The sequence below is a fragment of the Monopterus albus genome, unplaced genomic scaffold (assembly GCF_001952655.1).
Source record: "Monopterus albus unplaced genomic scaffold, M_albus_1.0 scaffold275.1, whole genome shotgun sequence".
In the NCBI taxonomy this organism is placed as follows: Eukaryota; Metazoa; Chordata; class Actinopteri; order Synbranchiformes; family Synbranchidae; genus Monopterus; species Monopterus albus.
Window position 1 is genome coordinate 116,882 of NW_018128155.1, and position 23,226 is coordinate 140,107.

Genomic DNA, 23,226 nt, shown 5'->3' on the forward strand with positions numbered 1-23,226 from the left:
TTGGTACGGTAAGGCTCCAAGTTTATTAAAATAGATTAGACGTAGATGAGAAAGCTTCAAAGGGAGAACAGTTATGCACACACACACGCAGGCAGAACAGTTATAATTAAGTGAAACAGAAAGCAATGCGTAATATGGAGCAGTTAGTTGAAAACAAAGGATAAAGTGAGTGTGTATGTAGGAATTAAAGTAGTATAAGTATTCTTCCCCTTCCTAGGGCACTGTCCACGATGATTGGAGCAGAGAGGACGATTGGAGGATGGATGGACTAAAGGACCAATAACGGGAGAGTTAAGTGTAAACCACGGCTTCTCCCCAACAGTTTTTGACCAATTAGATAGTAGTACCTTTTCATACAAATATTGTATACCACTAAGTTGAGGTAAGTCTTTTCTGTTTATCCTAAACAGTGAGGCTCCATGTGCACATGCTAATTTTGATATGTTAATGCATAATACATTTCACACTGTAAAATATATATCCTCTTATTAGTCTTCTTTTTTCAATATAAAATGAACACACCTCACACCAATGAACCCCAAAACATACTTTTCCAAAGCCCATAATATATTCTGTATTTACACCAGTCCTGTGTGAAAATGAAAATCTGTCTGAATTTGTAGAGCACATCTCATGAATGTAGCAGCACCATTTAAATGTTTCATAATACAAAATGTAGGTGAAGATCATATAGGGTTACAATCAGACATGCCAAATAAGAAACATGGTCTTCAACATGAGTTCATGTTTATTTTATATTTGACTGTGTCAGCTTGAAATCATACAATCATGTAGTGTAGTGGAACAGGAATGTGCATGGCGAATCAAATCCCAAACAATCCATGAACCAATGACACATCTTGATTGCACTTGATTTTATTGACCACTAGATGTCCTACTTGAGCACTGTGTCATGAGTAATGAACCATTTTTGTGAATACTGTGTCGAAGCTTCGACAAAGCCTTGATCAGCCATCACTAGTTACAGTAAGCACAAAGCTACAGGTAAGCACAACAAATAATCCAGGGCAAACATTTCTCCTGGGAGAGCAAAACAGGAGAGTGAAGACAGGTGTGGTAGGTGTGGCAGTCAGGCTGGAGGAAGGAATGTGGGGCAGACAACAACAGAGCTGGAGGGAAAATGTAGGGAATCTGTGGCTTGTCTGACAGGAGACTGGATGAGGACTGATAGTCCTTAGAAAGGTCCAGAAGAAAGAGAGCTGGGAAAACACCAGGAGAGTGTTTGAAGGCTATGATATGCTAAGGAAGTATGTATAAGTCCAAGCCCCAGTCTCCAACTTCTGAGTTTGAATGTAATCAATGCTAGAGTCTGAGTCAAAGTCCGAGTCATCAGAGCTCAAGTCCAAGTCTGAGCACATAAGTCTATGTCCAAATACCTAAAAATGCCTCAGTTGTACTTTGTATTTAATACAAACTGATAAATATTAGCTTTCTAACAAATTAGACTAAACTTCTTGCGTAAGTAGAGCCTTGTGGAGCTTATAGTACGAATGTAGCCTTTACCACCATGTTTAGGTGCCACTTATGCACTTGACAACTCTGTGGTTTGTGCTGGAAAGACAAAAATGGAAGGAAAGCAGCACTGATGAATGCTGCAATATGTAGTATGAAGCATTCTTGTTCAGAAGTGCAAAATCTGGGAGAAGGGAAGGGAAATGTATGTAGCTACTGCACCTGAATTACCAGTGTTGTTGTTATTATCTGGGCAAAGCAGGTGTAAAATCTGCTGCACAGATGAAGAGTGTCCAGAGTCAGGTCAAAACTGTAGTGGTTAAAAACAAACAAGGTACCAATCCAGAGGTAATATGTAATAGAATAGTATGTAGTTCATATATAGATATTATTTGTAATAGTTATGTAAGGGTGAGCTAAGTGTTTATGTAAGCTTGATCTGTTTCTCTTCTCTTGCTCAGGCAAAAATATCTTGGGCTGTGTCCCACTTGTTTAATTTATGGGTAAACATCTAGAGCGACTTCCTCCTTAAATGTGGAATGGAAATAGCTTCAGCCTTATGTGAACGGTTTGTGTGCTCTGTTCATGTTTAGACAAAGAAAATGTGCGCTAGGTCAATGCGACCTAGAAGTTCATGTACTGGACTTATTAGACAATGCTCGGAAGAAGGGGTGTGGAGCTGGCATGAGACTGTGTCTCTGGCTCAGGCCATAGAAGGCTGTGTAACTGCGAGAAGATAAAGGTAGGATAGCTGTGTTAAGAGAGGAGAAGAATTAAGGATGGTGCGGCAGCCTTGAGTGTGCTTGTGGACCCAGCTGGGTGGACAATGGACTCCGACTGACTGTGACCCCTGACCAAGACTGACTGGCGCTCTGACAATCTTCTTATTTATTACTTTATCTATTCCATTGCAGGAGGAGTGCTTCTGCTCTGTTTCCTAACTACCAGATTACTTAGTTAACTACTACTCTGTTCAGAATAATTGTAATATTAAATGATCATATAAATTGGGATGATTTGTCTGAATTAATTTAGTCTGTATCACATTCTAACCACGACAAGATTGGGAAAGATTTGGAAAGACTTATTAGAAATTCAGTGTAAGTATAAAATAAAACATCCAGTGCAGCACACAGTGAAACATTGTAACATGAACATGTAAAAAATAGCCAGCTTTGCTAAAGGTAAAAATACTTTCACATTAGGAAAGGTGAGTTTTTCTCATCGGCTTCCACACCAGTGCTCAGATGATCCAGCCACTGCTGTGACAGTTACACTTGTGAAGGCTATTTACTTACTTTGTTGTAAAACTAGTGTTGCTGACAGATAATGTTTAAACACACATTTCTTCAAAGAGTATATTTGCCTTGAGTTGAATACCTTCTCTCTCTTGACAGCACAAAGCCTAGTAACAACCTTACTACATTCAACATTCAGTGGAGGAACTCCTGAACCTTCAGCACGTGAGTATTGCTGTCTAATGCAGTGCTTGGCATATGTGGAAATTCTACTTAATTAATGCTGCTGTGAGCACCTTTCCTAACAGATTAAGGCCTTATTATGGGCTCTGACCAGGAACTGCACATACTGATTTGTAAGAAGGGCAGTACTGAGGTGAGTCAGCAGCAACTGGCCTGATTACAGCAGCTGGACCTCAGGAGGAAAACCCTTGGCTCATCTACAGTAAACAAAGACAGCAGAGGGAAGGATACTCCATTAGCTACTTCCCACTTTGTGGGCAGGAACAGTATAGAAGGATGAGGGTCAAAACAATTAGTAATGTAATCCAAGGCCCATACTATAAAATACATAGTGTATATAGAAGACAAAACACAAAAGAGCCAGTTTGGTTCATAGGAATTAATCAATATTTTTATATTCTTTTGTAGCAAAATGTTTTCACACAGAAATGGTTTTTATTCTTGCTTTTGTCTTAGAACCTCAGGTGAGAATCATGACTACAGTATGTCGAGTCAAATACACACATTGTATTCTCAGTTAGCAGAGTGAAAGAAGATGTTATATGATGCCACAAGAGGACAGCAGATTAAAGGATCAGTTCACTAAAACGAAAACATAATAAAAAATAAAAGTAATAAACACTGCATTAAAAAAATACTTTTGGTCACTCTGGATAACCCGATGGCTATTCTGCGGACAATTTCAACTCTACTGAAACTGACAAGTTATATTGTCAAAACTTTGCTGGAAACAGTTATTAATTTGGCACTAGTTACAAGTAAATAGGGAAATTAGAGTTAATCATATTAACCTTAACAACAGTTTTTAATTTCAGGAGGTGTTTCCTTTACCGCAGAACTCTTTCATTCCATCAATTCTTATATATTATATAGTTGCATTGGATAACAAACTACAAATCCCTAAATAACATTACGGATCAATTTCATATTTTTTCATGTAGGACATTCAAAATGTAAACATGACCACTTCCTCCTGTAAATGCTTTTTTGGTTCTTAAACAACTATTCCTTTTATAATTCAGTGAATACTCTTTTTTTTTTTAATCAATAGTATTGTTTTTATATCTTTTTGCATTTTCAGCAATTGCCAATTTAACACTGCAATTTTATATTGATTATCTGGAAAACTGAGGCTTCGCAGGAAACCTCCTATGAATTTATCAGCTACAGTATAATTAAATTAATGTAAAACTACAGAATCTGTTAAATAAAATCCCCTCTCATTTAGTTGTGTATTTATAAATCAATAGGTATTGTGACATAAATTTTCTGCACCATCTGTTGAAAAACTGCTTATGGATAAAAAACCTTGAAAGGAATTTCTGTTTTTGTCTAATTCATCAAATTAAATCCAAATTATTAACCATAACCGCAGTCCTTCTCTAACCTTAACTGTGTGTTTAAAATGCCTAACACTTAACAGTGTATTTGCCATATCTACTTCATTTAACCTCATTTGACTTTAACCATAAAATATTTGCTATGCAAAGATATTGTTAAAGTAAATTTTTAAGTGTGAAGGTTTGCAGGTTAATCCAATATATGTATATGTTTCAATATTGCCGAATGCTGAAATCATATAAAAATCTAATCTTGTTATAAAGCAGATAGTGTGCAGCAGTGGCCATAACAGAAGAATATGCCCAGAGATGATTAACAGAGGGCTACATGATATAAACATCTATCCATCCATTTTCTAAACCACTCAGTCCCAACCGGGGTCACAGGGGGCTGGAGCCAATCCCAGCCAGCTGCGGACAACAGGCAGAGTATGATATAAAAAGCATAGCAAAATCTTATTGACATTTGACAAATTCATATTGTCTCACAGTTTTCACTGTCATGTTGCACCCTTATTCCTTGGTATTAGAGTGTAGACAGAAGGATCATAATAAATATATAAAAAGAGACATGGAAAGATACCACTGGACATAAGTCAGACATAATTTGAGTGAGCTGACCCTTTTAATAAGAGCTGATCCTCCATTTCTCTCTTACATGTAAAATCCCAGTGCAGTGAGCCAACTAACAATGACCAAGTCGGTACACGAACAGTAAAGCACCTTCTCACTGTTTGCTTCACATGAAAATAAAAGTACTACTGCACAATATCCCCCACCTCACACAGTTATTGTACAAAATAAAATGCCAATATACAGAACAGTACACCAAGGGAAGAAAATAATAATAAAAAATGATGACCAGTCCACATCTTGAAATGCAGCAGAGGCCAATGGGATATTGATAAAGATGTCAAAATGTGTGGGGATGTCTCTGGGGATGCCACTAATTCAGAGTATTTAACTTTAACTCACAGCTTTGTATGAAAGAGAATGGAAAATAAATGATTGCTCTGATGAAATGAACCAAAGCAAGTTCTGCATTATACAATTTGGCAAATAGTTTTCTAGTGAGTTTTTGAGCTGTTTGATCCTCAATAATCCCTTCTTCCTTATTCTTCCACTTAACCTGCCCTCCTTTATCTTACTAATAAAAGTTGATTTGGATTAATTCCACCACTTAACCTGACTAAATGAGCAACTGTTCTACTCTCTCGTTTGTGTTGAATTACAGCCACATAACACATCCCTGCTGTGAGTTTAAACAAATGATGAAGTGGGCCTGATGGATTTCAAAGACCATTCATGTCTGGCTACTGTAATATGTGCTGATAGCATCTGAAACTGCACTGGGGGAAATGCTCTGTTAACATCAATGGCCTTTTAGTCTCCAGGGACCACTTGTTGCCAGCATTAACCAATGGGGAGAGTATTAAAACATTCAATTGGACATTTTGTCACAGCAGGATTTCAACCTGAGCTAGAAACATACTTGATTTGATAAAGATTTAATAAATTACTATTTGAAGCATCTGCAAAGAAGTAAGGGACTTTGTGTGTTGAGCTGTTTGTGATCCATCTTGTGCATTTGGGTTTTGTTTTATTACCATTCATGTTCAAATAACCTCATATGATATGGAAACTGAGGTAGAAATACAAGACTGATTTGTTTGTTTCATTGCTACTGATATCAAACACAGGACCACACTGCCATTTTAAAAAGAATCCTCGTCAGATTACAATTGACTGAAAGTTGGTTAGTGAAAGTAATGAAAGTAACGTTAAATGATAGGAAATGGTTGTTTGTGAAGGGATATTGTAGCTTGTCTGCCTGTTTGATCAACACTGAACTACAACCTAAGCTCAGCCTGTTGATGATTCACCTAAAATAATAAATAGTAAAAATAATAGAAAATTGAGATGAAAATAAAAATGACTTTAATTTTCTATTCACTCCTCAGGTCCTTCTCTCTACTGTTGCAGTAGTCTCATTTCATGCTGAGGATCCATGACATTGTGATGCAGTTCACCACAGTCCTTTTGGCATTCAGTTCATTTGATAAAGATGCAGTAAATCCACATCAAATTTCACATCTTTCTTTTCGTTCCTATTTCTCTGAGCTACTCTCACCTGCCCTGTGGATTGGGAGTTATTCCATACAGGGAATTTATCTGCACACTCCATGATTCCGTGTTGCTTCAAATGGGAAAAATATTTCAAATATAGTTAGACTGTCAGAGAGTCAAGATTATGACCAGCAATCTATCCATTTGTGTCTTTTTGCACATAAATACTTAGACAGTATTCACATGGTTGAACTTCATGCAATACCCAATGACAGTTTCCTTCTTGAATATTCCTCCCTCTGCACTCATGTTTTTTAGTTCCTGATATAAATTTACTGTTTGGCCATGGACCTCAGAGTTAGACCGACTGTACTCAAACTGTGCTTTCCATCACCCACTCAGAGCTTGCAAAAGTGGGCTTTTCATCCTCACTGTCATCATACTGCAGCAGCATTCCATTAACAGACAGACTGCGTTTAGTCCAGATGTTACTAATCCTATGAGGGTAGCTACTGCGGCATTGTGTCGCAGTAGCTACATGACCCATGTCAAACGAATGGCTCCTCTTGGGCTTACTCTCCTGGGGCTGCCCTAGGAAACGTCCCAACATGGTGGTGGACTCAGCTCTTCCTAGCAGGGGCTCTTTATCGGACAGGGGTGCCATAGTCACCGTCATCATAGCACTGGAAGTGATGGAGGGACCAGAAGTCCCTTGGTGGTCCCTTGCAACTCCTTGCAGCTCCAGTGAGGTGAAGGCCCCTAAAAGGTTGTCCAGGTTTGGCCGTGCTTTGGCACTGTGCCCATGCCTCCTGAACTTGCTGCTGGGCAAGGTGTTGCATTCATTGCCCTGCATGCTGTGACTTCCTGTTTGGCTGTCTAATGAGTTAGAGGAGGAGGAGAGGCTGCTCTGGAGGGATCCACACTTGAACTCTACCATTTCCTCCTGCATTACCACCAATGTGGACTTGACCTGTGGTGGGGCGCCACTGAACCTGTTCAACCCCCCACTGGTCTGTGAGTACGTGTTGCTCACATTGAGTAATTTATTAGTCTGGATGCTACTGGTGACCTTATAGCGCACCATAAGGATAATGATAAAGACCAATAAAGTAGCCACAATGGTGCCTCCAATGACCAGGATCATGGTGCCACCCAGGAAGCTGCTGTGAAGAGACTGGCAGTGAGCATAGTCCTCCCTGGTGATGAACTGGACACAGCCAACAATGTTGGTAGCAGTGAGGGTGGTGGCAGTGTCATCCCAGATGGCCAAGACACACAGGTCATACTGCATCCCTGGGACAAGATTTGTAACTACAAAGGCTCTGTTAGTCATGGGAATCATCCTGAAAACAGACACAGAGACAAAAAGAATTAAAAAAAAAATACATACATCTTTCTGTGAGAGTTCAAGACAAGGTTGGAAAATTTCAGTGTTTAAAGTAGACTACTAGTCAAATGTTTGGGCACATTTTCACACTGAATTGAATGGGAAAGTATGTCTAAACCTTTGACTGGTAGTGTAGCTCTATCTCAGTCTGTTATGTTGGAATATATCAAAGAAACAGCCCAAATCCATTAGGTTAAGTAGCTATGTGTATCCACAGTATTTCAGAAAGATGTCTTTATTGTTCCCAATATCCCATTTGATATTTATTAAGCAATAGTAATAAGATAAGAGATAAGTATTGTGGCAGCAATTTTTATAATAGCACCCTTTTAAGTTCTTTAGCTGATGCTTTCAAGTCATGGTATGGAGCCATTGTGTGGTTGTGACCCCAGATCATTTATTGCATGGTTGTAAACCCTTATGGTTGCCAAACCAGATGTAACCTGGGACCAAAGGGCTGGTATCCTGTTGTAAATTGTATCCTGTTTCTTTTATCTGTTTGAGCATCTGTCTTCTTTGTTGTTTGCTGAGTATAAGAAGGGCAGTCACATTCTGTTCATTGAGCTTCCCTGCAACAGACTGGTTTAGACACTCTGTTCAAAGATCACTCCTTCCTGCAGGAATAAATATGTAATAATTCTGAGATGTTAAGTATTTATTTTACACTCACTGAGCTTTAACAAGATAATTTTTCCACAACAATTCTGGTGACGAGGATGGGATCCCTCGAGTGGTCCTCTAGGACGTCCGTCAGACAGGGCCTGGCCAGCCTGAGAACAACAATTTTCTCAGCCCCAAACCTCATCCATATTTCTGAGTGATTGGGGACTGTCAGAGGATGCCCTAGGTCATCACTGATGGGATCCAAGTATCCAACATTTGGAAAGAGACTATTCTCTGTGGTGAGTGTTAAATAAATTGGTTAAATACATTGAGAAGAATGTTGAATTAGTAAATTTGGGGAAACTATTCCACTATTGTGTTAGTAATTAATGATCCCGGGTCTTGTGATGTAGATATTCTTTTGAATACTGAGGTAGATATTCCTGAGGGAATACTGAGGTAGGTACTTATATAAAAGTAGGTGTGGAGTGTAGGTGTCACTTAACCATGGTACTGAATGTAGGTGCCACTTAAACGTGGCACTGAGGTAGGTGTTCTCAATTCGGGGTTTAAGGCGAGGACACTGAGGTCCTGTTCTGGTCACAAGAAAAGGTATAAGTGACTGAACCCTAATGAAGACGTCCGTTTTGTACTGGTAATTATAGTTGTGCACAGCTCCCATCTAGGACAATTGGGAACAAGGTGAGTAAGGATGATGATCCTCCGGAGAGTTCAATTATTGACATAATGAGGGGAAAGTATGGTGACAAAAGTGTCCAAAGTGTGGCCATATGGACACGTGAATTGGATTTTCCCCATGGGGGTTCTTTAAGTGTAAAAAATTTGAGGAACTTGAAAATAAATTAAAGGGAAAGGAAGCATTATATAAGAAAAAGAAAATATTGCCAAAAGAAATTAAAGGGTGCTATTATAAAAATTGCCACCACACTATTCAATGGCCACGTTTGCTATATTGTTTTGGCTAAATGTAAATTTTTGTACATTGCATTTAACACACATTAAGTAGTTTCAAGGCCATCATTATTTCCAGATGTTCAAATATGACTGATAAACCAGGCCTCACTGCTTTGAAATGAAATTAAAAGTCAATGCTGCAGTGTGTCTGTTATTCAAAATGTATTGCTACTCAGGGAAATGCTGTAAGAACTTCTGTTGTGTGAACATACAGTAAGAGCTTTTATTTGTCCAATTCATCTGTGTAGACTGGACAGTAGATCACACAGACATTATATGTACTTATTTCTACTGAGAATTTCTTTCCTTATTTGACACTTTTGATCTAGTATAGCATATAACTGGCCCGACTCACACTTGAGGTCATACAGTAGATTTGGTTATCAGTAAGGGCCTCCTCCTCCTGTTGTGAATACTGGGGATCTAGTTTTTTCCGAACACGTCTGCATTTTCTTTTGAGGCATTGGTTTTCCCACTCACTCAAACAAGATCTAAAATTGTCTAACCTTAATGATAATGCTACTGCTGTATTTATGGAAGCCCTGTCTACTTCATCAATGGTAAAAGTAGGATTTGATCATTTAAAATCCAAAACACTCAATATCATAGATGCAATAGCACCTGTTAGGACTAAGGTTATTTGTAGCAAACAACCCCATGGGGAAATGCTGGACCAGTAGCATATCAGAAGAGAGAATGCAGAAAAGCAGAATGACAATGGAGGATTTTAGAGTCACACAGCTAAGCAGAGACATCTATAAAAAGAATGGCTTTTTTGTTTGAATTTACTGTGGTTGACAACAAAAATCTAGAATAAACAGTGTAGCATTTTAAAATGTCTACCTGCTCATTAGATATTCTACCTACAAGCTTCTTAAAAAATGTTTTTAGCTCTTTGGCAATGGATTTGTTGTATATTGTAAATTCACTCCTTTCCAGCATCTTCCCAGCATCATTAAAAATTGCACTTACTGTATAAGGCTCCTCCTGACAAAGAGAAACCTGGGCTCTTCAATTTTAGGTAATTACAGGCAATCTCAAATCTCACCTTAATAAGTAAGATTAATGAAAAGGGTTAGCAGAGTTAGGTAGTTTTTTAACCAAATCGATCACTTTTTGCAAACAATTGATGACCTTCATAGATTTCAATCAGATTTTTGCTGGTACCATAGCACGGAACCTGCTCTCATAAAGATTCACTTAAATAATGATTTGTGAGAATATAACAGTCTTGATATTATTAAATTTTAGTGCAGCTTTTGACACTGTGAATCATGAATTACTTCTAGGTGAAACTGAAAACTGGATTGGGCTATTGGGAACCATCCTCAAGTAGCTCAGATCATATAGGGGATATGTTGCCAATCAATATCTGTAATAATGAATCTGAAAGAAGTGCCATGATGTATGGTGCCACAAGGCTTGATTCTTGGTCTCCTCCTATTCAACCAGTACATGCTTCCACTTTTTGAATTTTCCAGTAATGCAGAATTGCTTATCATAGCTACAAGGATGACCCCCAGATACTGTATATTTAATGCTCTCACCAAATATGGTTATATAGACTTATAATGTATATGTCTTGAAAAGTAAACAAATGGATGCAACAAATTTCCTTCAACTAAACAGACAAAACAAAAATAATTCTTTTTTGAAATAGAGAAATAAGGCTGGTGGTCAAGTACAAGAAACTAAAAACGCCTGTGTCAAGAATCTTGGTGTAATCATTGATGAGGATTTAAATTTTAATGGCCACATCAAAGCTGTAACAAAATCATCATTCTGGCATCTTAAGCACAGCTAAAATGAGAGACATTATTTCTAAGCAGGAGTTAGAAAAGCGCATTAGTTTCCAGTTGGGTAGACTACTGTAATACACTCCAGATTGGCATCCCCAGTAAGACCATTAGACAAGTACAAATCATTCAACTGTAAATGGCAACAGGGGATTTAATTAAAAATAATTAGTGGATCTAACTCATTTTTTAAAGCCTGATATCAACACATCTTAAATAAGCTACTTGTAATTTGGGGGTCAGAAAAGCTGAGCAGCTCACTGTATTTCAGTTTGATTAAGTTAGACAAAATAAGTAAGGGAAATATCACTTTTTAAAGGGTGGCTATCATAATTGTTTCTTTTCATAAGTGTAAAGCACTGCAAACCATGATAAAGATTTGTCCTGAATTCAGTCCCTATCCCTCATACACTCTAATTTAACAAAGCCTCTGTGGGCAGCCTTGCATGCTGTATTTGTACAAATTTGGTACAAAGTGCCTCCACCAGCTATCATGTAATTGTTGCTTTTAATTTGCAATTAATGTTTTAATCAAATCTGAATATTAATGTTTTATCTACTGTTTTGCATTTTGTGTGCATTTTAATGTTTTCTCTATTTGTGCACTGAATAGCTTTTGTGTATCACAATGTGCTGTGTTAATAAACTTGCCTTGCCTTGCCATGTTTTACTGTGTATAAATTCCAAGTACCTTAATTATGAAGTAGAAAAGATTTTAACAATTAACTAATAGTTACCGGCTGAGTAATGAGGTTAAAGAAAGCCACATCATAAATCACTACACACAGTATAGATACCAGCTTTCATCAAACTCGATTTGACAGTTCTAGGTGAAAGTTCACCCCTCCCTCCCCCTCCCACCACAGGTGTAAATTCCTTTCCCCAGCCTCCCTCCTCTTCCAGGTCAAAGGTCACCACCACCCCTCCCACCATAGGTGTAAATTCATCCCCTCCCAGGTCAAAAGTTCACCCCCTCAGGTTCCCATACCCCCTCCCTGCATCCTCACTGGGCACAGCTGTTCTCCCCCCTGATAGATGAATCTAAAAAATAAAGACAGGGTAATGATTATGTTTGTAATGTTATATAGTGAATAAAACAAATGGTACATAGAAAACATAGTAGTGACTTGTATATAAAATAGAGTAAAATAGGAGAAAGTAAGACTTGACTTGATATTTAGTTTCAAAGGAGGCCCATAAGACAACAGATGTCCTTGAGTTATTTATTAGGGGTAATTCTGTAGGTGGCAAAACAGCATTTGTTTGAGATAAATCAAAGCTTAGCATATGTTTCCGTCACAGCGTGTTTTTGTAAGAAAGCTGCAAAAATACACCTCGCAGCTGTTCACCCCCCTCTTATACTCAATACTTTATAAACTGCCCTGCTTTTTGTAGTGTTATACCTCCGAAAAATCATTTCCTACAGCAAACAGACTGTAATAATGAAAGAGAAAAATGCCTAAATCATCCTCTCGTGTTGAAAAATTATACGGCGTTATAAGTAACGTGCCAGTGATGCTGACCGAGGAATCCGATTTGTCCCGGGCTCTGAAAAAAGTTACGATGCAACTCTGCAGGATTCAAAAGCCCCTGAGCGCTTTGCTTCGTCGTGAGTTGAAATTAGTCTCTGGATATTGCAGCTATGTGTTTCATTACACAACCGGCGAACTCTCCCTGTATCGTCTGAAAGAGGGGGAGACTTTTTCATCGGACACAGTGAGGACCCAAATCACAGCGAATGATTGGGGCATCCTTAGATGTATAGTGATTGAGTATTTGATTGAAAGCTATCAAGATGCGAGTGATAATGATGGTGAGGAAGAGAAGGAGAACCGAGAGCCTGCAAATAAGAAAATGAGATATCTTACCGAGCAGCCTGAAAACACCCATCACCAATTGACCGAAATGTTTAAGCAGAGTGACACCTTGCTTTCCAACACTACCACCAGCAGCACAACCACACTGGTGAGAACGGATCCCAGGGTTTTCAAAGCTGTATGGGAAACTCAAGGCACGAGCTCCGGTCGCTGGTATTATAAAGTGGTTGCACAGGGCCTGGGGGATAAAAATGGGGCAATGAGTATGTATCGCTTCAACACGGAATGCAGCGTATTCTAGGAGACTCTGAATCTCACCTGTATAACCTGGATGGAAATTTTTAACAGGTGGGGAGACGAGATTACTTCGTTATTTTGTGCCAGCCAACAGTGGCAGGAGATAGTGGTACTGAAAAAGGTTCTGTTTGCATAGCCACACCCCTCCAGCCCCGCATCCCTTCATCCACCTCTGAAATAAAAAAAGAATGGCACCCCTGAAATAAATAGAGACCGGAGTGTTTCAACAACCACTCCACTCCCGTGACCAAACTCTCTTGGGTTTTTTCATCCCAGCAACAATGAATCCTTTCAAGACTGAACCTGCCGCTCCTCCGCCCTCTCCCGCTTCATCCACAGCCTCTGAATTCGAATATCTGCTTCAGCCTGTCACTAGCAGCGAAGAGGAGCAGGAGGAGGAAGCGCAGCAGGAGGAGGAGGAGGAGGAGGAGGAGGAGGAGGAGGAGGAGGAAGACACTAGCCAGAGCAGCATCAGTAGCACCCCCAGCAAGGACAACACCGAGGAGAGAGAAGCGTCTCCTCAACCAAGTATTACACCCCACACGGATCTTGACACAATCACTGAGGAGATCGGAAGGGAATGTGGTGATGAGCTAGACGGATCTATGTTCAACCTGTTTTCTGACATTTTAAAGTCTCTTGTCACACACGTCTTTTACTGTACATGGCAATTCAGGATTACAATGAATATCTGTGTTACGGCTGCAGGATATCGCATCCAAGTCAGAAGCAGCACACTTGCCTTTATGGAATTCCAAACTATTTTCTGAATACCCATTATGAGGGTTTGAAGAAACGTGTCTTGACAGACCGTTTCCTGGTTGCTGCATCACAGCTGCTGGACAAATACACCATTCGTGTCTCTGAGAAGAAGATCAGATGAGCCGCAGAAAACATTTTACTGGAGCTAAAAGATTCTGAGAACCTGGAGAAAGTTTTGAGTGAAACTCTTGCCTCCTGGGTGGGAGATTCTGTTTTAAAAATTGTGTATTTGCAAGAGGCTGAGAAGCTTTGGGCAGGTGTAGAGGAGCAAGAGTAATAGCAGTTGGTGCTGCTATCTGAATGGGTTTTCATCCTTTTTTGTTTTTCTTTTTTTTTTTAAAAATCATCCTAAAGGCATTTAACCTTTTGCTGTGTGTAATGTTTAGTTTCCTTATAAACAGTTAAAACATTTGTGTGGGTTAGGAGTAATAACCATTGTTATTTACATTTTATCCCTTTGCAGTGTGTAATGTTTAGTTTCCTTATAAACAGTTAAAAACATTTGTGTGTTAAATAAAAGTTGCCACGTTTTCTCAGGGTGGTTAGGAGTAATAAACCGTGTTATTTGCATTTATTCTTTTTTTAAAAACAAAAAAAGCATGTGTGTAATGTTTTTGAATCTTGTGTGTATTAAATAAAGTTGCATCCTTTTTTAAAAAACCTCTCGTGAATGAAAATACACCCTATATAGTACACTGTAAAAAGAGAACAAGGGGTCAGAGAGGGTTATGCCTCTGGTAAAAAGATGCCTCCCAAACTGGAGACTTTAATGAAGAGAATTTACTACGATCCAGCTCACCCTGGTAGATACAGAGGGGTCCAGGCTTTACACAGAGCCTTAGAACAAGAGCCTGGCAAGAAAATAAGCCTTGTTCGTGTCAAACAGTTTTTAGCAAAGCAGGATGCTTACACTTTACACAAGCCTGTAAGGATTCATTTTCCGAGAAACAGAGTGTTTGTCTCTAGGCCTCTCAAACAATTTCAGGCCGATCTATGTGACATTCAAGCTGTCTCCTCCTTTACAGTAATAACGCATATAGGTTTCTTCTCACTGTCATCGATGTTTTCTCTAAAAAAGCCTACATGAGACCTATTAAAAATAAGAGTGCTAAAGAAGTGACAGACGCTTTTGCATTGATCCTAGCTGAGAGTGGTGTTCCTAAACTGATTCAAATGGATCTAGGAAAAGAATTTTATAACAAGTTGTTTAAGGTTCTGATGAAAAAAAATAACATAAAACACTTTAGTACAGCCAACGAAGTTAAGGCTTCGGTCATTGAACGGTACAACAAAACTTTAAAGCATAAAATATATCGGTACTTTACGGGTAAAAACACCCTCAGATATATGGATGTGCTGCAGCCAATTATACAGAGTTACAATAATAGCCATCATTCTAGTATTAAAATAGCACCTGCACAGGTGACGTCTGAAAACGCTTTAGACGTTTTTCAAAATCTGTACGGGTCGTTCCCAGAAAAAAACAAGTTAAAGATGAACTTCACAGTTGGAGATCTCGTGAGAATCTCGAAGAGGTATTTTTGACAAAAAGTATACGCAAGGCTTCACAGATGAATTGTTCAAAGTAACCGACTGTATAAATGTATTCCCAGAATTCCACCTGTGTACAAACTTTGTGATTATGATAACGAGCCTGTGGAAGGATCCTTTTATGAATCAGAATTGCAAAAAGTGATAATTTCCAAAGACAAAGCATTCCAGGTGGAGAAAATTCTGAATAAACAGTTGAAACAAGGGGTCCCGCATGTGCTCGTTAAGTGGAAGAACTGGCCAAATAAATTCAACAGTTATGTGAAAGCTTCTGATGTGGTAAACGTGTGAAACATGGAGAGCTCAGGTTTTTACATCACCTTACCCTCCAACACTAGCACTGGTGTGTTTAAAGATAACATCGCTTCTCAATTTCGCACGGATCTTGCACAGTATATAGATTTAAAAGGGGAATAGGAGGTTGCTCTGACAGATCTTTGTTATCCAAATACATGGTTAACAGTACCTCAAGATATGGATTGGTTCCAATTTATGGATACTGTACATGAGAATTAGGGATACCCAAAATTTCCGAGATCCCCATCTCTCCGGATGTAAGGAAATACAAGACACGCCACGAACAGTACGGATCAGGGGATAAATACTTAATAATGGATCACCTGAATCGTAATTTTAGAAAGCTTAAACTAGATTTCGAACTGAGTTATGATGAATATAAACGTGTTTTTATGTGGACTGGGAGCGGACATTACAAAGTAAAATTTCCAGCAACCGCAAATTACATACTCGGTCTGGAAAGAGAGAGATGGTTTTCTGCGGGCCCTGGAACACTCCCCTCGCCTCACCCTGTGGATTTAAAAGCTGGGTTTTACCATCTCTACTGTTATTCGGATGTTGTAAGACATCAGTTCGTAGGGGACACAGATGCTCCTCTCTTAGGCTAACAACAGAGGGTGAATACGGAGACATTATAACAAAAAGTTTTAACCCTCCTCATTATTTGCCGCTGTCCAAGAATCATATTGATACAATATATGTAGAAATTAAAATGGATCAAAATACCCCAGTCAACTTCAGATACGGGAAAACGATACTAACGCTCCATTTCAGACTGTGAAAAAAAGACAACTTCACTATACAAAGCGGACCCCTATCGATTTGTAAGTTATTACGATAACCAAGCGGGTTCGGGACTTTCTGCTTTTAATGGACTGCAGATGCAATACGGGAGGGGGATAGGAGCAGTCTTTTCAAAACTATTTCATTTTGTAATGCCTTTGATGAAGAAAGGGTTCAACCTGGCAAAACCACATTTATCCTCTGCGGCTAAAAACATGGCATCAGACGTGGTGAGCAAGGCCGTTACTAAATTGACCTCTAAGCAAGTGCCTCACCCCGCTGATCAGAAGGGATCAGGTTTTATGGTTCTGGCCAAAAGACCTAGGAGACGCCCTCCTGGGGAACATTTACCACCCCTTAAAAGAAGAAGAAAACAGCCTCAAAAGAAGAAGACGCTTGTGAGAGCAGGACATAAACCACGGAGCTCAGCGTTAAAGAGCGTTGATATATTTTAAAAAACACCATGTCTCTCGTGCACTATACATCAGCAGAATGCGTTTTATCCGAGCTGGATTTATTTTCCTGTCTTTTTTCACAGCTTAGTGTAGAAGAGAAGCAATATGTAGAAATATCCCTGGTATCGTCCATAACGGAGAGAGGACCTATAGAATTTTACGTTGCGGCCGAGGGGAAAAAGTACATCCACCTGAATGAGACTCTGCTGTTTTTAAGGCTGAAAATAACCAACGCAGATGGCACGGATTTGGCCAACGATGCCCCTGTGGGGACCATCAATTACCCTTTGAATAGCATATTCAATGCGATGTAACCTTGGGGGATCGATTAATTTCACAGTCAAGCACAACTCATCCTTACAGGGCAATGATTGAAACTTTGCTGAACTATTTCCCGGAAACCTTAAAAAGTCAATTCAGCTCCAGCCTCTTCTATCAAGATACCTCAGGAGCAATGGATTCTCTGGTTATTAACAACAGACCTAACAAAGGCCTTGTGGAGAGAGCAAAATTCAGCACGGAATCGAAAGAATTCCAACTGCTCGGACCTCTGCACACAGATATTTTTTTCTGCGAGAGACTGCTGTTAAACTCTGTAGATCTGAAGATTAAGCTCACAAGAGCCAGCAATTCTTTTTGTCTTATGCATGCCGCTAACGCTGATTACCGTCTGCATATTTTGGGAGCTTTGCTGTTTGGTTAAAAAGCAACTGTATCACCTGCTGTACGCATAGGTCATTCTTCATCCTTGACCAGTAGCAATGTGCTGTACCCCATTTCACACGTGAACATGAAAACTTTCTCCATCCCCGCCAATTCCAGGATCTGCACCCAAGAAAATCTTTTTCTAGGTACTTAGCTATGGAAAACCATGAGGCTTTTACAGGGAGGAGCAACCTAAATCTCTTTAACTTTATACACGGAGATCTGGAGTTTCTGGCATTATGCAAAGTTGGGCGTCAGATCCCCGCAAAACCTTTCCAGCCTCAGTTTGAAAACAACCTCTCCGTGAGAGAGTATTATAATCTCATTACGAACACGGGACATCACCTGCATGACTACCCGATGTGTTAGACAAGACTTTCAACAAGGCTACTGCTTTCAACTTGGCCACGCACAAGGGAACCAGCGCTCTCGCTCCGGTGAAAACAGGCACGCTGAGGCTCAAGATGAGATTTAGGGTTCCACTCCCTCACATAGTCACACTGATAGTCTACGCCTGTTACGATTCAATTCTAGAGATTGACTCTAAAAGAAACGTACTAACGGATCATTAGGAAGGAGGGAAGGAGAAAATGAACGGGCTTCAGCTGAAAAAAATATTAAACCCTTTATTGGGAGATGTATTTCAAGGCGTATGGGCTTCGGATGAATTGTCTCTACATACTTTCCACAGACCCGCTTATCTGGTAGTGAATACGCACCCCAGACACCGGCCCGGTGAACATTGGCTGGCTATAACTGTGGAAGAGAATGGGGAGGCTACATTTTTTGATTCATTTGGATTCTCACCAGAATTTGAATATTACCCAGAAACAATTTTACATTTTCTGCAGAGAGGGAGTAAGGTCATTTTTTTTATCACACAAAGCAATTGTAGGATCCTTTATTCGTGGTATGCGGACAGCACTGTGTGTTTTACCTGTTTCACAGAGCTAGAGGCCTATCCTATCAACAGGTGCTGAAGCTGTATGGAGATAACGTTTCCAGAAATGATCTTATAGTCTCAGATTTTGTAAAAGCGTATGAAAACTGCATAGACTCTTGTTATTACTCTTCCTCCTCTATACAATGCATGAGCGTGTATTCTTTACAAATGTTTTCATTATGTCACAACCTTAAGCTGTAGTTTGGTTTATATTTTTATACAAGAATGAAAAGATTAAAAAAAATTTGTTATTCATAAGATTGCTAATGCTTTTGTTTTAAAAGTTTGTGTGCATGATCCCGCTATCGCTTTTGTTTTATTATTATTTTATTCATCATATTGTTTTGATATCATGTTATAGCATAGATTGTTTTCAACCTTTGTTATTCACAAGATAACTATCGCTGTTTTAGCCTTATTCCGTAAAACGAATATGTCTGTAAGAATACTCTGAGAAAAAAAAAAGGATTCAATAAACTCTTTTATTCATTTTAAAAAACAGAAACATGGTACGTTTGTTTTTATTCAAGAAACATTAACCCAGCCCTGAGGGGATGGTGCAAAAGGCATATTTTTCTTCTTCTTCTTCTTATTGTTCAAAGCGTAGTTATGCTCTGCGGGGGAACTCGAATAAGGGGGACACAGTCCGGAACGTTTCTTTCTCCCGGTGTTCCATACGAACAGACTTCTGGGCAAACCCATGTCAACATCCTGGCTAGAGTTCAACTTTAGAGGGATTCCCCCTTGTTTATACTCCTGCATCTGACCTCTGGCTCGCTTATTAGGTACGCTGGATAGGGGTATATTTATTTGCGAAAAGATATGGAGAAAATAGTCCCAGCCCACCGGGGTTTGAGAGGTCTCACGCATAAGACTTAAATGTTTAATCAGATCTATCACGTGTGAGCCCCGTACCACCTCTCCGTTGAAAATAAATTCGCCTTTATCACTCCATTTCCCTGGTCCTTGAGAGTCTGCCATTTTCTGTAGAATATAACCAGCTTTCTTTTGAAAATGTGGGTTTACATTCGTGATAACATCTTGAATCAGTTTATCCTCACTCCTCGGGGTTGATGCTCCTGGGGCTGCTGCTTCTGATGCTGCTACTGCTGGTATTGGGGGCTCCGCGATATCTCTAGGTAAAGTGAGGGTAATTTTGCGAGTCTCATCACATTTCTGTTTTTCCAGGTTAAGGTAGCGGTGTAAGAGGATAGTGTATCTTTCAATTTTTTCATCCGGGGTCAGATTCTTATGATCCAAGATGTTTCTCATCTGTTCGTCCAGGTCACTCTCGGCCCTATCTCTGATATCCTTACCGTGATCCTGGAAATGATTCAGCTGGTCTTGAGAGACAAGGTACATTTTTCTCATCTCACTCTTTTTTTTTTTTAGCGTTTGTTTATCAGACCTCCTACTACCTGTCCTATTATTGGTAAAGCTGCGCTGAGCAACGGGAACAAAAATCCGCCTTTCTGAATTAGCATTCTCTTCTTGGCTATGAAGGTTTTTTTATCAGCCAGGGTTCTGAGACTTTTCTTCTGCCTCTTTAACTTGTTGTATTGATCGGATGAAAGAGCTATATTACCTCTCAAAAGATTAATCACTAATTCACAGATGTGTTTAATCAAATCCGGGGAACAGGTGGCCAGAATAGCACTGCGCTGCAAGGGGCACTGGATACTAATACCCTCAAAAGCGGGAGGTTTTGTTTTAAATGCTCAGACATGTTTTATTTATTTATTTATTCTCCCAGGGAGATACACACAGGTGAGCCTATTAGGTAACACACCGGCTCTCAGTCTCAAATGCTCTGGGCACTGCGGGGTCAAGTCAATCATTAAATAACCATATGGGTCTTTTGTTGCGTTTTCATAGCTCTCCATAAAATAGGCCTTCTGCCTGGGGAAAATCTGATGTGCTAGTATAGAGATTTGCAGTTTATCGCGTGGATTTCTAAATAAAATGATGTGTGTACTGTTTAGGCTCAGAGTTCTGCTGTATTTCCCTTTCTGAAAAATATTTTGCGTTAAAAACATGACTGACATCTGGCAATGATGACAATATTGTAAAGATTGTGTAAAGATTTTAACAACTTCTGGATGGTCCACAGCTTCAAAGATAACGTAAGATGTTTCTGACCTCTAGGAAACACAGCTTGGACTTCAAATGATGAGGGCAAACCTTCCACAAATTTTATTCCTTTATTCATCTTTTGCAAATCAGCATACATTTGTTGAAAGGAAGTGTAGATCCACACAATGTTATCCAGTACAACATCCATCACATATTTACAATTTTCCAAAAACCTTTTTACAAAGAAAGTCTTTCCAGCACCGCTGGGACCCACAATCATGCATGAAAAAGGCCCGGGTTAAAATTCGTTGTCACCTCCTCCATCAGATACGTGAATAAGCATTTTTTTTTCTTTTTAGTAACCAAAAGGTAAACTTGAGCCTCCTGGAAGTAAACGTCTCTTGTCAAACACAACCCTAAATCTTTTATCAACAAATGAGTGTTTTAAATCAAAGGTCTTTTTATCCCGGGTGATGTTATGCTGAGGAGCAGTCAAGATTTCAGGCTGACTTTTCAATATAGTTTTCCACTAAATATTTGACAGAGTCAAAATTAATGCGTTCACAACACTTGTAGCTTTGCATGATCCCCTTCACTTTAATTTCCACCTTGCCCCCTCTCGTCTGATATCGATAATTTTTAGGACCGGCTGAAACTAATTCCTTGATGTAATCCCAATTTAACTCATCTTTGGTGGAATAGATTATGCTATCTGTATCATAATATAGGACCATTTCAAGGCTCTCCAAATGACTGTAAAGTTTTAATCTCGCGTGGCAGGTTGTAAAAGCTGCTATAAATACATTGTCTGATTTATTGGGGCGGGACACAGTCTTGTCCCCGTAGCAATATTGAACCAAGGCAGCGTGTTCGTTGATAAAGTTAAAATATTTAACCCGGTGAATTCCTGAAAATAACAAGTTGAAAAACGTTTCAGGGTCGCTGACTATTTTGGTTTGACTCACGTCACATTTTTGAGCAAACTTTCCCCAAAAAGAATTCAAACAAAGTTTTGCCACTTGTCTTTTAGCAGGATTGAGCTCAATATTTGAAGCGTTCAGTAAAATACCTTGCTTCTCGTGATAATCTTTAATGTATTGCAGTCTGCCTGCCTCATCTGTGACACCTGCTGGATTTCTGCTTGCTTCCTGTTTACCCTTGAGAAATGTGGTAATGTAACTCTTGAAGGGAGAATCGCTCTGTTCTTTGAAATGCCACACTTCGCTTATTTCAACGAGTTTGTAACCTTTCTCCAGAGCTTTTACAAATTCACAAGTGACCCAGACACTGGACAGAGCCCTGTCCTCATCGCAGTGACTCCACGGAGCGTGCTGCTGATTCTCTTCAGCGCAGGTTAGAGTCTCCCTCTGCTGGATCTGTACGGTAGCACTGGAAAAAACAGACCGCTAGGGGGATAGACTTTAGCTTTTATGAAACCTAAATAAGATTCTACGAGTTGAAAATCCCTGAATATAATTTCGGGGTGGCCCACAGGTAATACATACATAAACAGGTACATAGGGATACAGGGACGTAAAGTCCACGTAACTGATCTTCTCATTTTCACCCACTGTATACCTGAGAGTGGTGGGGCATTTGCGCCCCCCGTACAAAGCGTCTCGCGGTTCCAGAGGCTTGGGGGTCTGAAAGCTTTTTAGAAGCGCTTTCACACCCTCATGAGATTTTTTCATTTCAGCCCATGTATGCTCTTTCATGACCACGAGGCTCAGCCCGTACACACTCTGCAGTTTAGCCCGCCTCTCTTGAGTTTCTTGCTGCATCTGTTCAAACGTTTTCCCGGTTAAAGGGTGAATTATGTGGCCTGGAAAACAGCTGGGACAACTGTGGTAAAAGCACCCCAAAAATTCAAAAGCTTTCTTTTCACCATTTAGATCACAATAACCATCCACACGCAACGGACCAAAGCTTCTCTCCCCACCGCTGAGCACATGCTGAATGAATATTCCTTGATCAAACATTAACCACTGGAGCCACTGGATGCTGGCGTTGGAAAATCTCTTAAAACGATATTTGTAATCATATGGGCAGGGAATCGCTAGCGTGTTTTCGTGAAGATAGTGTGTCCTAAACACGTACATGCAGGCCGAGGCTATGGTGGATCGTTTGAAAGGATCCAACCCTGTCTCAGTTATGAAATTTTCTCTGAAAATCATGCAAGCTTTCATAAGAATCACAGTGTCATTTTTACAGTAACGCACTGCCTCCTTTGCAAAATTGAATGTGCCTTGACATACGGTGGAGTACCAACTCATAAAATCCTCTCTTTTCTTTTGAGTCATTTGATTACAGCCATAGTACTCTGGGTCTGGATAACAGGCCTACATAATTCAAATTCTCTGCTGAGCTGAACCGGTGAGGAAAAAATCCCTTGACGCTGTCTGTAAAACGTGGTAAGCTTGC

The 23,226-nt window shown here is 39.6% G+C and overlaps 1 protein-coding gene across 7 annotated transcripts in view; it reads right to left on the reverse strand.

Annotated features, from left to right (window-relative positions):
* Positions 1-2,525: 2,525 nt before the first annotated feature.
* The window catches only part of LOC109972971 (leucine-rich repeat and fibronectin type-III domain-containing protein 2-like), a 269,768-nt gene continuing 249,067 nt past the window's right edge, over positions 2,526-23,226 (reverse strand). For all 7 annotated transcript variants that reach the window (XM_020622241.1, XM_020622240.1, XM_020622234.1 and 4 more), the window contains one exon: positions 2,526-7,704. In XM_020622241.1, coding sequence (XP_020477897.1) covers positions 6,735-7,704 — 970 coding nt within the window. In that variant the 3' untranslated portion in view covers positions 2,526-6,734. The remainder of the gene's footprint in view (positions 7,705-23,226) is intronic.